Here is a 13,556-nt window from a genome sequence, read left to right as displayed (position 1 = left end):
TATTTAAATGGATATGGAGGACAGGAATAAAAGAGCTGGGAATAAGAAGACAAAGAAAAAAGGAAAAGAGCCCAAAAGAAGATGATAATCATAAAAGGCAGAAAGTGTTCCAACACAGGAATAAATGGTGACTCTCAAGAAAGGTAAACAAAGAACTAATATTTGAAATTATAATCCATGTAAATGTCCCTGAAATATAATAACACGAAACTGTGTGTCAAGATAATTGAGGAAACTGGGTGAGGATAGTTGAGAACATCTTTGCAACTTTTCCATAAATCTAAACCATTTTAAAAAATAGTTGTATTTTTAAAAGATTAATAGAGATCTTAATCAAAAGTAAAAATAAAATCTGAAGCAAATATTTCAAAATAGTAGTATTGAAAGGGCAGTAGTAATTGATACTTGATGGTTTCTTAGATTACGCTATTGAACCAACTTTCCAGGACCTAGGACCTTCAGATTGTCATCTCTAGTGAAGATAACCCTTACTTACTTGAGACACTTACTTCACTCAGAGATTGTTGTCTTCCCTAGCAGGGGAGACGACAATCTCTGAGTGAAGCCAGACACAGAAAGACAAATATATGGTATTGCTTATGTGTAAAATCTATAAAACTATAAATGAACTTATTTACAGAACAGATGTGGAGTCACAGATGGAAAAAATAAACTTATGGTTACCAAGGGATAAGAGGGCTATAAATTGGGAGACTGGGGTTGACATGTACACACTACTAAATATAAAATAAATAACTAATAAGAACCTGCTGTATAGCACAGGGACATCTACTCAATACTCAATACTCTGTAATAGCCTATGTGGGAAAAGAGTATATAAAAAAAGAAGAAAAGAAAAGAGTCCATCTAGGTATAACTGAGCCCCCTTGCTACACACCTGAAACTAACACAGCTTTGTAAATCAACTATAATCCAATAAAAAAAAAATTTTTAATGTCTTAACAGCAGAAAAATCCTCTCATTGAACAGGTAGGGAAGCTGAATAACACACACGAACAGTACCTGTTTGAAGGCATCATTGAACTGCTGGGGCAAGCTGGACCTCTCTGAAGAGAGAAAAACTCTGGAGAAGTGAAGTGCGATTTCTCCAGCCTCTTTCCTGCTGTAGAGATGTGTCAATTACCTGGTACAGGTTGCAAGTTCTAGACTGCAGGTGGAGGCCTACTTTTTCTTTTTAAGTTTCTGTTAGAGTATAATTGCTTTACTTTTAAGAGGCCAAGAAGTCAGCAGCACTGTATGTATTCCCACAGGGCTAGAGAGGGAAAAGTTGGAAAAGTGCAAGTCGCTCAGTCATGTCTGACTCTTTGCAACTCCATGGACTATATGATCCATGGAATTCTCCAGGCCAGAATACTGGAGTGGGTAGCCTTTCCCTTCTCAGGGGATCTTACCAACCCAGCGATTGAACTCAGGTCTCCTGCATTGCAGGTGGATTCTTTACCAGCTGAGCCAAAAGCTGGAAAAGAGTGCTGCAATGTCAGCCAAGAATTAGATGCTATGACCTCAGATATAAGGGACTTCTGTGGTGGGTCAGACTATAAACAATCTACCTGCAAGGTAGGAGATCTGGGTCCGATCCCTGGGTGAGGAAGATCCCCTGGAGAAGAAAATGGCAACCCACTCCAGTATTCTTGCCTAAAGAATCCCATAAACAGAGGAACCTGGCAGACTACAGTCCATGGGGGTCCCAAAGAGTTGGACACAACTGAGCGACTTACAGTTTCAGAGAGGTAAAAGGTAGAGTGTTTTGTCCCTCAAGTCTTTTGACTTATCTTAAGCTACCCATGTCCAGGAATAAGAAAATATAATCAGAAAATGACTTAAAAGAAGAGGGGTGTTTAATTCATTTTCATGCTGCTGTGAGAAAAAAATTCAAGTTCACAGTCCACCAATTAGAAAGTACCTAGGACAGGGGCTTTCCAGGTGGCTCTGTGGTAAAGAATCCACATGCCAATGCATGAGACGTGGGTTCGATCTCTGGGTCAGGAAGATCTTTTGGAGAAGGAAATAGCAATCTACTCCAGTGTTCTTGCCTGGGTAATCCCATGGACAGAGGCTGATGGGCTGCAGTCCATGGAATCGCAAAAGAGTCAGACATGACTTAGAGACTAAACAACAACAACAATAAAAAAAAGAAAGAAAGAAAATTCCTAAGACAGACAGGGTAATGGACAGAGAGACAAGGGGCATAAAAAAGTTGAACAGAGTCTGAACAGAATCTCAGTGACCTATTGGCCTTAACAAATGGTATAACATGCTTAATTCGGTAACAGAAGATAGCAGGATTTCTTACTCTGGAAGTAGAAAAATCACAAAATTGCTCTTATTGAAGAGCAATCTTGAGTGTCTATTAATATTAACTATCCCCCAGTAAGGAAATCTGTATTGTTTGTATGTGCATGTTATCTGACCGTGCAAATTACTTACTGTAAAAGTTCACCTACCTTCCACAGAATTAGGAATATCTTGGCCCCATTTGGCAAAGAAAGTGGAGCCACCTCCTCCCCAAGGAAAGCAAACCAGCCTAAAAAGTGCATTACGATTCTGGTATAAGCAGTTCACAACTTTTTCATTCCTAGGGAGAAAATTCAAATATTTAACATGATGTAAAGTAAGTTCACCTGTCCTAACTGATTTATGTGTGTTTTAACAGAAATTTTTATTCATTATAAGGAGACTGTATTCATATATAAAGGGATTGCCTTTTTTTTTTTCCAACAAGAACAGCCAAAAAAATTTTCCGTGTACTCATTTTTAATAGTTAGTATATATAAACTTTGATAGATGTAACTGAAATAGTCAAGTATCGATATGTAATATTTAGGAAGTACATTTCATATGCACATTTAAAAGGGATAGACATGCTAATTTAGAAATCACCTTTTTCCCAATTCAGGGAATAGTTGTATCTATACAGTTTTATCTCAAAGTCTTCATGATTTCAGGTCATCTGTAAGTTTTCCAAAACATGTAATTTTCACTCCCTTCTGAGTGTTAATTAAATACACCTTTTTGTATCTGCATATAATCGTTGGAAACTTCACCACAGTGTCCAACTATCCTTCCACCTAGTATTCCAGATAATTGCTTTTTAAAAAATTCAATATATATATATATTCAACATAAATATATATACAAAACATTCAATATATATACGTTTGCATCATCCATAATTTAAACACTTCCTGTAAAGTCTTCACATTGATCGTTAAATTATTTACAAAGTTATATAGTCTTGCCAAATGTGAGATAATCAACCCTACTATTATGATTAAACCTGTCTTGCCTCTCTTTCTTAAGTTCCCATTTAGTCAGTTGATCTCTGGGCTTTGTTGTGCTTAGTCACTCAGTCATGTCCGACTCTTTGTGACCCCATGGACTGTAACCCTTCAAGCTGCTCTGTCCATGGGGATTCTCCAGGCAAAAATACTGGAGTGGGTTACCATGCCCTCCTCCAGGAGATCTTCCCAACCCAGGGATCGAACCCAGGTCTCCTGCATTGCTGGTGGATTCTTTACCATCTGAGCCACCAGGGAAGTCCAAGAATATTGGAGTGGGCAGCCTATCCCTTCTCCAGGGGATCTTCCCAACCGAGGAATTGAACCGGGGTCTCCTGCATTGCAGGTGGATTCTTTACCAGCTGAACTACTGGGGACACACCCCCAGTTGATCTCTACAAGCATCCAAAACTAACAATGATTGAGATTTTGTCAGGTTTACATGTATTCTTTAAAGAGGATTTTGGTTTTCACGATAAAATAATAGAACACTACTAATTATGAGAAATTTTACACGAACTTAAGCATAAGTTAAAACCTTTCTTGGGGGGAAGAATAACATTTGGAGAAGAACTCCTTGGCTTGTATTAGGGCATTTATGTTAATAATTGCTAATTTAAAGAGAAACAACAAAACGGCAATTTTTTGAAAGATTTTTTAATGTGGGCCATTTTTAAAGTCTTGATTGAAGTTGTTACATTATGTTTTTTATGTTTTGGTTTTTTGGTGGCCATGGGGCATGTGGGATCTTAGCTCTCCGACCAGGGATCAGGCCCACTGTACTGGAATGCAACGTCTTAACTACTGGATGGTCAGGAAAGTCCCCTCAAAGGGGTAATTTTAATGTTTTCTTTTGAAGAGGTACATTTTGTACTTGAGGCTACATTCCTTCTAACTAAAGGAGATCAATCCTGGGTGTTCATTGGAAGGACTGATGTTGAAGCTGAAACTCCAATACTTTGGCCACCTGATGCAAAGAGCTGACTCATTTGAAAAGACCCTGATGCTGGGAAAGTTTGAGGGCAGGAGGAGAAGGGGATGACAGAGGATGAGATGGTTGGATGGCATCATTGACTTGATGGACATGGTTTTGGGTGGACTCCGGGAGTTGGTGATGGACAGGGAGGCCTGGCGTGCTGCAGTTCATGGGATCGCAAAGGGTCGGACTTAACTGAGCGACTGAACTGAACTGAAATGATTATCAGCAAACTCACTGACCATGGATCAGCCCTAAATAAGAGCTTCATAGCTATCACCCATTTACTGGATAAACACTAGAGTCATTTTTTAAAGGAGTACAAAAACCTTCCATAGTGCCTTCCACAGTTTGGTAAAAACTGCATAGCTAATGGGTGAGTTTTCTGAATCTTATTTCTGGAAGCTATTGAAGAGTCTAGAAAAATGACTTGAATTCAACATTACTTTAAAACAAGTCCATATTTTTTAAAGCTAAGGAGTCCTACTTCAGTCTATTTCAATGACTTGCATTCTCATGAACAAAAATATCGGAATAAGAATAGCCTTGCCATAGTTCTACAAGGAAAACAATACAAAGCCATAAACACAAAATTAGGTTTAGACACTTTGATCATTGCTGTTGTTTTTTAGTTGCTAAGTCATTTCCAATTCTGTGCAATCCCGTGGACTATAGCCCTCCAGGCTCCTCTGTCCATGGGATTTCTCAGGCAAGAACACTGGGTTACCATTTCCTTCTCCTGGAGATCTTCCCCACCCAGGGATCAAACCTGTGTCAGCAGTCAGATTCTTTACCACTGAGCTACCAGCGAGACCATTTGATCATTAGTTTCAAGATAAAACCACCTTTCTTTGCCTTGGGAGTGGGGGTAGGAGCTGTTCTTCACTTATTTAGAGCCGGGCCAGTGTCACAGTGGGTCCTCAGAACCCACATTGATGGGGTGCCTGCCCTCCACAGCAAACCCATGGCGAAGATCTCACAAGAAGCTAGAGCCTGGGAGGGTATTGCTCATTGCTGTGAAGCCTGGACAGTTAGCAGAACATTCTCATTTTTGGGCTCTTGCCTGTCCTCTGCCTCCATCCAATCTCCTGTGTCTCCTGAGAAAAAACAGACGCAGACCAAGAAAAGCTAACCTTCCCAAGCCAATCCTCTGGGTGGAAGCCTTCTGCCTGCACTTGCGTTCTCTTTGTCTTCCCCTTCTTCATTTTTGGTTTTGGTTAAATCATAAAATTCTAAGACTTTAGAGTTGAGAGGTATTAGAGCAATCATTTAACCCACTATCAACAGCCTGATAGCTCAGTTGGTAAAGAGTCCACCTGCAATGCAGGAGACCCAGGTTCGATTCCTGAGTGGGGAAGATCCCCTGGAGAAGGGATAGGCTACCCACTCCAGTATTCTTGGGCTTCCCTTGTGGCTCAGCTGGTAAAGAATCCTCCCACAATGTGAGAGACCTGTGTTCGATCTCTGGGTTGGGAAGATCCCCTAGAGATGGGGAAGGCTACCCACTCCAGTATTCTGGCCTAGAGAATTCCATGGACTGTATGGTCCATGGGGTCATAAAGAGTCAGACACGACTGAGTGACTTTCACTTTCAACAGCCTAGTGACTAAGGCTGTGGAAACAAAGAGATCTGAATTCAAATTCATTGATATGACATTAGGAAAATGACCTGAGTGACTGAAAGTCTCAATGTCCTCATCTGTAAAATGAGGACAATCATAGTGTCTTCCTTACATTTTGATTAAATGTCTCAAAAATACTCAGCATGGTTTTAGGAACCCACAAAACAAAAATGAATGTTTTCTATTAATCCTGGTTTTGACAGTTGGAGAAACTGAGGTCAAGAGATGTTAGGTTACTCGCCCAGGGTCACCCGGCCAGTGACAAGTCAGGAATTAGAACACAAGTCCTGTTTATCCTAAGAGCTACTTCCCCACTTTATCCCTCTTCTTGTTTTCTCAGCATCAACAAGCAACAAGTGGACCCATGAGTGGCAGGGAGTGGATAGCATACCTGGGAGGCTTCAGATGACAGAGCCAGGGACACAGACCTCTACTCTACTTCTGGGTGTAAATGGAATCTTGCTTTCACATTTGTAGCCAAGTCATGGGTTTACAGTTTCACATTAAGCTTACCACCAAGTCAGTACCATTTTATACAGTGAGTAGTTGGTACCATTTACAATACCTTACAGGACTTCCCTAGCGGTCCAGTGGTTAAGACTCTGCACTTCCAATGCAGGGTTCGGTCCCTTGTTGGGGAAACTAGGATCCCACATGGTGTGGCAAAAACACAAATACCTTGCACTAGGGAGAATGGCCATCAAATGAGGTTTCTCGGAGAAGCGACTTTCCATGTAAAAGGGCAGAGTATCAGAGCACCTGGGATGGAAAGACCCAGACTGCACACTGACATACCTGATTGTCTCAGCTTTGTCTCTGCTCTCCATTTTTTGAGGAAATGGTACAAAATTGCTGCTCTCAGGAACTTTCTGGCCAGTGCCAAATTCAATACCTCTTTGGATATAAAACCTCTGATCAGCCTCGAGCACACTTTTAAATCTGTTGGTTATCGCTCCAAGCCCTATTTAAAAAAAAAAAAAAAAGGAGGAGAAAAAATGGATTAGAAGCAACATGACAGATGTTATGTTGGAGTCGCCTGCCTCAGCTCACATTCAGTAATCAGTAAGCGGTTCCATTATGTCAGGGAGTGTTTGACGGAGGATTCCTAAGTGCTGTCTCTGATGAGTCCTTTGTCCCTCTTCAAGCGGAACAGCACGCTGCTCCCAGGGACTGAGGTCATTGTGTGAGGCAGGCTTGGGTCTCCTTTAGTGAACATTCTCTTTAAGACAAAACTGCTTAGTCCCCTTCCCCTTTCTTGAGGTATGGATTGTCTCCTGACCTTGTGACTAACATTACTCCTTGTTCCCTTGGTAACGGTTGCTGTACATGTGGTTTTCTGATCTCTATCATTCCCGAAAGAAGGTTCTTGTACTGCAGCCTGTATATACTCATAGAAAAATCATTAAAGCACCTTTGTTCCATTAGAGCTTAGGTCCCCAGGTCTTTTTTTGTCTCTCTCTCTCTTTTTCTCTCTTACTTTCTTATCGTCGACTCCATACCACCAGCTTCTGGTCCATTAAAGGATCCCAACAAATGGTGCCCAAACAGGGACACTGGTATACGTGGCATGTCGGGCGGAGTGACTCATGGACCTATTGAGGTCTGTAAATACTAAGGCATGGGTTAAAAGGCTGGCCAGCCCCATTATTTTTCTACTTTGCTCACCACTTCTTTACATTTCAGGGACTTCTGGTTTCACGCCAGTGAATAGAGGCTTGCCTTCAAACAGTAGTAGAACATAATCCTTAGTTTCCTGATAAATGCAGTTTTGACTTATAAATTTGGCTCCGGGTCAAAGAAAATGTTAAATGAGCAGCCAAACAAGGAAAAACTATTCCAATTGATCTCTAGCCCCTATGCGCTCTTATTAAGGCTGTAATTCTGCCATTTAAAGGTATATTCTAGCCCTTCCAATATTCAGCAACAGACAAAACACTTATTATAAACATATAAATTAAATGATTAAACTTTACAAAAGGCTCAATTAAAACAATACAAAATATCTCAAAATTTTCTTGCTAGCCCTGCCCTGGCTGCTCCAAATGCTTCTCCTCTGCCAACAGTCACAACTCCAAAAGTCTCTTTGTTGGAACCTAATGAAAAGTTACACTAATTTTTAAGCTAGACTAGAAGCTGCTATTTCCCATACTGTAATCAGAGAAGAAACCAAAAAAAAACAGCTAGAGAAATTACTTGCTTATGAGAATGCATATCAGAAATGTCAAAGAGCTATAGCTGCAATTTGTCAGACTAGGATTATTATTGATTATATAAAGGCTTGTCACAATCTAGGATCAAAAACTTTAAAGGTGCAAATACTAGCTGAAACAATGCTACAACCTTTTAAAAAGAGAAATGAAGGATGCTTTACATGTGGAGATAAAAACCGTTTAAAAAGGGACTGCCCTAAGAAGGCTAATAAAAAGCCTCCAAAAATTTGCCCTTGCTGCCACAGAGGAATGCACTGGGCCAAAGACAGTAAATTTAAATTTGATATTGAAGGAAAACCTATTCCAAGAAACTCCAAAGTGGGGACCTCCCAGGTCCCCTACCACAAAAAAGAGGGGCAAATTCTATCCTTTCCCTCAAACCCTCAATGTCCAACAGTGCTGCCATTAATATACCAGCCCTAAATGATTTTTTCCTTTGCCCTTAAGCAGTCCCTTCTAGAATACCTACTGGAGTTTTTGGACCCCTGCCCCCACAAACCTTCAGGCTTTTACAGGGCTGATCTAATTTGGCTTCTAAAGGAATTACTGTTCAGCGTGGAATAATTGATTCAAATTATAAAGGAGAAATTCAAATTATGATGTCAGCTCAGATTCTATGGCAATTCAAAAGGGGGGGAAAAATTGCTCAATTACTTCTTTTGCCTTACACTTCTATTAACTCCTCTACTAATGTACGGAGAGGCAGATTTGGTAATACAGATCAAAAACAATCCTTATGGACATCATTGTTATTTAAATATGTCTGACCAAATATAAATATCAAAATTAATGGTAAAAGATTTTCTGGACCCTCAGCACTGGGTCTAATATTATCATTTCCAAACTATATTTTGGCCCAAATCCTGACCTATACCCAAATCCTGACCTATACAAAAGGTCTCTTGCAAATTGCAGGAATTTCTCAAGCCAAAGTACAATAAATTTATCAAAATATTCAAATCTACACATATGATAGACCAAAAGGCCAACCTACAACATTAAGACCTTATGTGATAGATGCACCCCTTAATCTAATAGGAAGGGACTTACTTATGCAATGGCAAGCTCAGGTATGCATTCCACATTTTTCCTAGGGGCCACTGCTCTTTTTACAAACAAAACAGTTATTAAAATAACTGAGAAAATTTATGAGCCTATTTAGACAAAGCAACGGCCCCTTACAAAGAAAAATTACAAGCTACTAAAGAACTTATAAACACACAATTAAAATGGAAACATATTGAAGAATCTTGCTCTTTTTGGAACTCTCCTATTTTTGTTATACAAAGGAAATATAACAAATGGTGTCTCTTAACAGAGTTTAAAAAAGTTAATTCTTTTTTGAAACCTATGGGTGCATTGTAACCAGAGATCCCATCACCTTTACTATTCCTCAAAATTGGCACATTATTATTACTGATTCACCAGATTGCTTTTTTAATATACCTTTACACCCTTTAGACGGGAGAGACTAACTTTCTCTCTCCCTTTTCCTAATCATATCGGGCCTCATAAAAGATTTCAGTAGACTATGTTACCTCAAGGTATGCTTAAAAGTCCTGCTACTGCTGCTGCTAAGTCACTTCAGTCGTGTCCTACTCTATGTGACCCCATAGATGTCAGCCCACCAGGCTCCCCTATCCCTGAGATTCTCCAGACAAGAGTACTGAAATAGGGTTCCATTGCCGTCTCCATAATAGTCCTAGCATTTGTCAAAATTTTGTAGCCAAGGCTTTACGTCCTATGTGACAAAAATTCCCTCATGCATATATCATTAATAATATACTATAGCTACAAAAAGGAGAAAGGATATTTTTGACACTGAATGGCTATGATATTCTTTAGACTCCAGTGAAAACTGATGAAAATTAAAATCTTTATTGAAATTGCAAAACTGGTTCTTGATGCATGTGTAGTAAAGGAAAGGTTAACTTGTTAAAATATTTTTTTGGAACTCCAGTTCTGCCTGGGAAACAAAAGTAGGCCTAAGAAAAAACCTTAAGTTAACTCTTATCATGTCCTTGGCATATGCAGCCCACTCTATCTAGGACTCCAGCAATGAGCAAATTGGTGGAGCTCAAAATAAATAAATAAAACAAAAAGATATTTTAAATTTCATAAGGGGAACTATGTATGTATCTAAAATTATCTATGTCTCAATGTATGTCTTTGTTTTTGGATAATATAAAGTTAATAAGCTCTATTTAAATTCAACTTCACATGAACTGAAAAGTATTCAATATTAAATATAATGTTTATTTAAATATAAATATAATTTAAATATAATTATTTCTTAATCTAATTAAGACATGTCTTAAGTCATCAACATTATATAATACATTTGTTATGCCTTGGTTTAAGGTAAACAGTTTGTCAGCAAAAAGGTAACTTTTTATATATATATATACAAATATATAAATGAGATGAAAACTTTTAGATAAGCTCTATTAGAAATAATTATATTTTTAATAGAATAATCTATTATCTATAATCTAAAACAATCTCTTAGGATTGGAGTGACTTAGGTTGCTGGAGTTGTGCTGAACTAAGTAGTAGAAATTTGTTGGATGGCTGGGTCATTTCCAAATGAATTAGGATTTTAAAGCATTAATTGCTGAACATTGGCTTACTCTTACAAGGGGATTTTCTTGCAGAAGAGCTAAAGAGATTTTGAGCTCTTAATGAATATAAGTATATATTTGGACTGGAATGGACGTATGTACAATATAATATGATTTGATAAATATGTTCAATGATCTATAAAATGCTAACATACAAGATATTTCATTGTTGCTATAGAAAAGTAAAATATATGCTTTTAGTAGAAAGACATAAGAAATGACAAGTAAAATGATGAATACAAAAATATTTTTTTAATTGTTGAAACATTTATTATAAAAGTAGTATTTACATAAGCTTTACTAAACTAGTTTTTCATTGTTGTTCTAGCTACAGCAGATGTTCTTTCTCCAAATTAAACCAAATTAGAAACAAAAGAAAAATTCTGGGAAAACAACATTTAACAGAATTAACTTTAGTCAGCAGATACATTCAGACTGCAAAAATATTGGAAAATGCAGTTAAAATACTTAGGTAGATCACAATGAAAACCACAAAGTATGATGTGTTTATTTGAAATAAACATTGCATTTGTTTATTGTGCTATCATATTTTGTTTTGGCCTTTTAACTTTTAAAGATATTTAGTGCTGGAATTTTAAAAAGGCTTATGACAAATGAAAGAAAATTTTATGGCAAATAAATGTAACTCATTGTCCTGAACTATCTTCTTCTTCCTTCTTATATGTCTCAATCAATACAAATTCTTCTTTTCTAGGGTAACACCTCTCTAAGGTAAAACTACACAACATGTTATAACCCACCTATCAACTTACTTCACGATAATGAGAACACCTAATTCTATAAAAACAGACAATGACTCTGCCTATATTTCTAAGCAGTTCAAACAATTTTTACATTCATTCTCTATTAAACAGATTACAGACATTCCTTATAATCCACAAACACAATACATAATTAAAAGACACATTACACACTATAACGGCTAATAAAAATTTAAATAAGAGGAAATACACAGGAACACTTTTATCTTCCTTATCCAGAACAAACTTGACTAGATTCTAATGTAATATAGTCTTTAAGCCTATCACTATTATTAATATGACTTTATTTCTGTTTCCAATCTGTAAGATTCTTAAAACAAAATGAAAACATAAAAAAGACACCATTTCCCGAATAAATTATTTGTTCCTAAGAATATCAAAAATGTAAAATATTCACCTTCTTTTCAGGTCTGTCTTGAAAGTATAATCATCTTCTTTAACACACTGAACAGTGAGATTCAACAGTTGCTAAGCTGCATTTCTTTTTCAAGGACAAGGTCAAATATATTTGGATGTGAGCAACATTTCATTTGTCAAGTTGTTCTGCATCACCTTTTCAATAATTTCACTTAGGAAAAAATATTTGAACGGTTACTCCTAATCCTTTGCCCCAAATAACACAAACCACAGCCAAATACCAGTCCCAAACGTATTTCTGAATGATTTTTTTCTTTTGGACTGAAATATTTCCTAAGAATGTTTTCATCAATATCGCCTTCCTTTCTTTTTATAACTATTGTTAATATAGCCTTATTTGTTTTAAACTTTTTAAACTTACCACAAAGAGATGTTTTGACAAAAGCAAAAAACAAAAAACAAACAAACAAAAAAAGAAGTTTTGAAACATTAAAGGACACCTCCTTTCCTTTGCCCATTTGATATCAAGACGGGTTAACTAATCAATGGAAATCTAAGAAACTAATCTTAAGGGAAAGAGTATGCTTCTATTTCTCCAGATGGATCCAACGAGCTCACATGACTTCCTCTTCGGAAGATTCAACCTAAGGGGGCCCCCAGCATTCAGACTAGAGATGAAACAGCAAAAAACCCAGGAAGAAAGAATTCCAATACAAGCCATGGCGACATTAAAAATTTCCAAAAAACACCGCACTCGACATCATCGACCTTATGATCTCCCTACTTGGGGACAGATAAAAACCCTTACTAATCAAACTGAAAATCTGATTTCTCAACAGGGAATGCCTCGGAATCCTGAAAATATTTTTCTTCACTATGCTTGCTTTGCTTGCTTTTGCTTCCCCCGCTCAGGCTGACTTGATTGATCACATTTACTGGGCTTATATACCTAACCCCCCTTTTTTATTGTAGGTTATAAAATGGACAGATATAGGACCAATCATATCCACTGATGAGTCAACACATATGCCCCCTCCTTGGAACTTGGAGGGGCTGTCTCATCCTGAAGAAAAAGAAAAACTAATTAATATCTTTCTAGGTTATGAAATCCTTCCTTTGTGTATGGGCACAACAGAATTATGCATAAATGTTAGCCGACAAACTTAGGCCTTCCCCTGCCTCCAAAAGAGGACTTCCTGATGCTTCTTGGATTACTTACTGCCCTTTCTTTGTCCGTGAATCATGTTTATACTAAAACTTTAGGAAAAGAACTAAAGAAAAAACAAAGGACACTATGCAAAGGGTTTACTAATAAGAACTTTAAATATATTCCTATTCATTAAGATAAATGTCAGGCCAAATCAGGAAAATTAATGTTTATAGCTAATCATACAATTGTCAATTGGGGACCCCATAGTATGTGGTTATTGAACTGCTCAGATGATATTAACAATACTATGTATGATTATATTACTCAAGTAACATGGAAGGGTACTAATACTACAATGGAACATTACCATGACAAGAGGACTTCTTGGCTAGCTTGACGATGGAACGGCCCCCACCTCGTCCTCGAATCATCCTTGATTAAACAGATCGGGCCCATCTAAGCCCATGCCCCACAACTACTGAGCCCGTGTGCCTAGGTCCTGTGCTCCCCAACAAGAGAGGCCACTGCAACAAGAAGCC

The 13,556-nt window shown here is 37.8% G+C and overlaps 1 protein-coding gene across 2 annotated transcripts in view; it reads right to left on the bottom strand.

The window, feature by feature from the left end:
• Nucleotides 1-12,025, bottom strand: part of OLAH (oleoyl-ACP hydrolase) — a 30,271-nt gene extending 18,246 nt beyond the window's left edge. The window contains exons 1-3 of one of the 2 annotated variants that reach the window (XM_020881376.2): nucleotides 11,908-12,025; nucleotides 6,693-6,858; nucleotides 2,466-2,596 (exon numbers count right to left, since the gene is read on the bottom strand). In XM_020881376.2, the coding sequence (XP_020737035.1) occupies nucleotides 2,466-2,596; nucleotides 6,693-6,724 (163 nt within the window). In that variant the 5' untranslated portion in view covers nucleotides 6,725-6,858; nucleotides 11,908-12,025. Of the gene's footprint in view, nucleotides 1-2,465; nucleotides 2,597-6,692; nucleotides 6,859-7,374; nucleotides 7,481-11,907 lie in introns of those variants that run through there. The other variant, XM_020881378.2, reaches the window with a different exon arrangement.
• Nucleotides 12,026-13,556: the final 1,531 nt, after the last annotated feature.

The sequence above is a fragment of the Odocoileus virginianus genome, chromosome 9, assembly GCF_023699985.2.
Source record: "Odocoileus virginianus isolate 20LAN1187 ecotype Illinois chromosome 9, Ovbor_1.2, whole genome shotgun sequence".
NCBI classification, from domain to species: domain Eukaryota; kingdom Metazoa; phylum Chordata; class Mammalia; order Artiodactyla; family Cervidae; genus Odocoileus; species Odocoileus virginianus.
The sequence above is the reverse complement of the archived record's forward strand: the minus strand, read 5'-3'. Positions and strand labels throughout refer to the sequence as shown.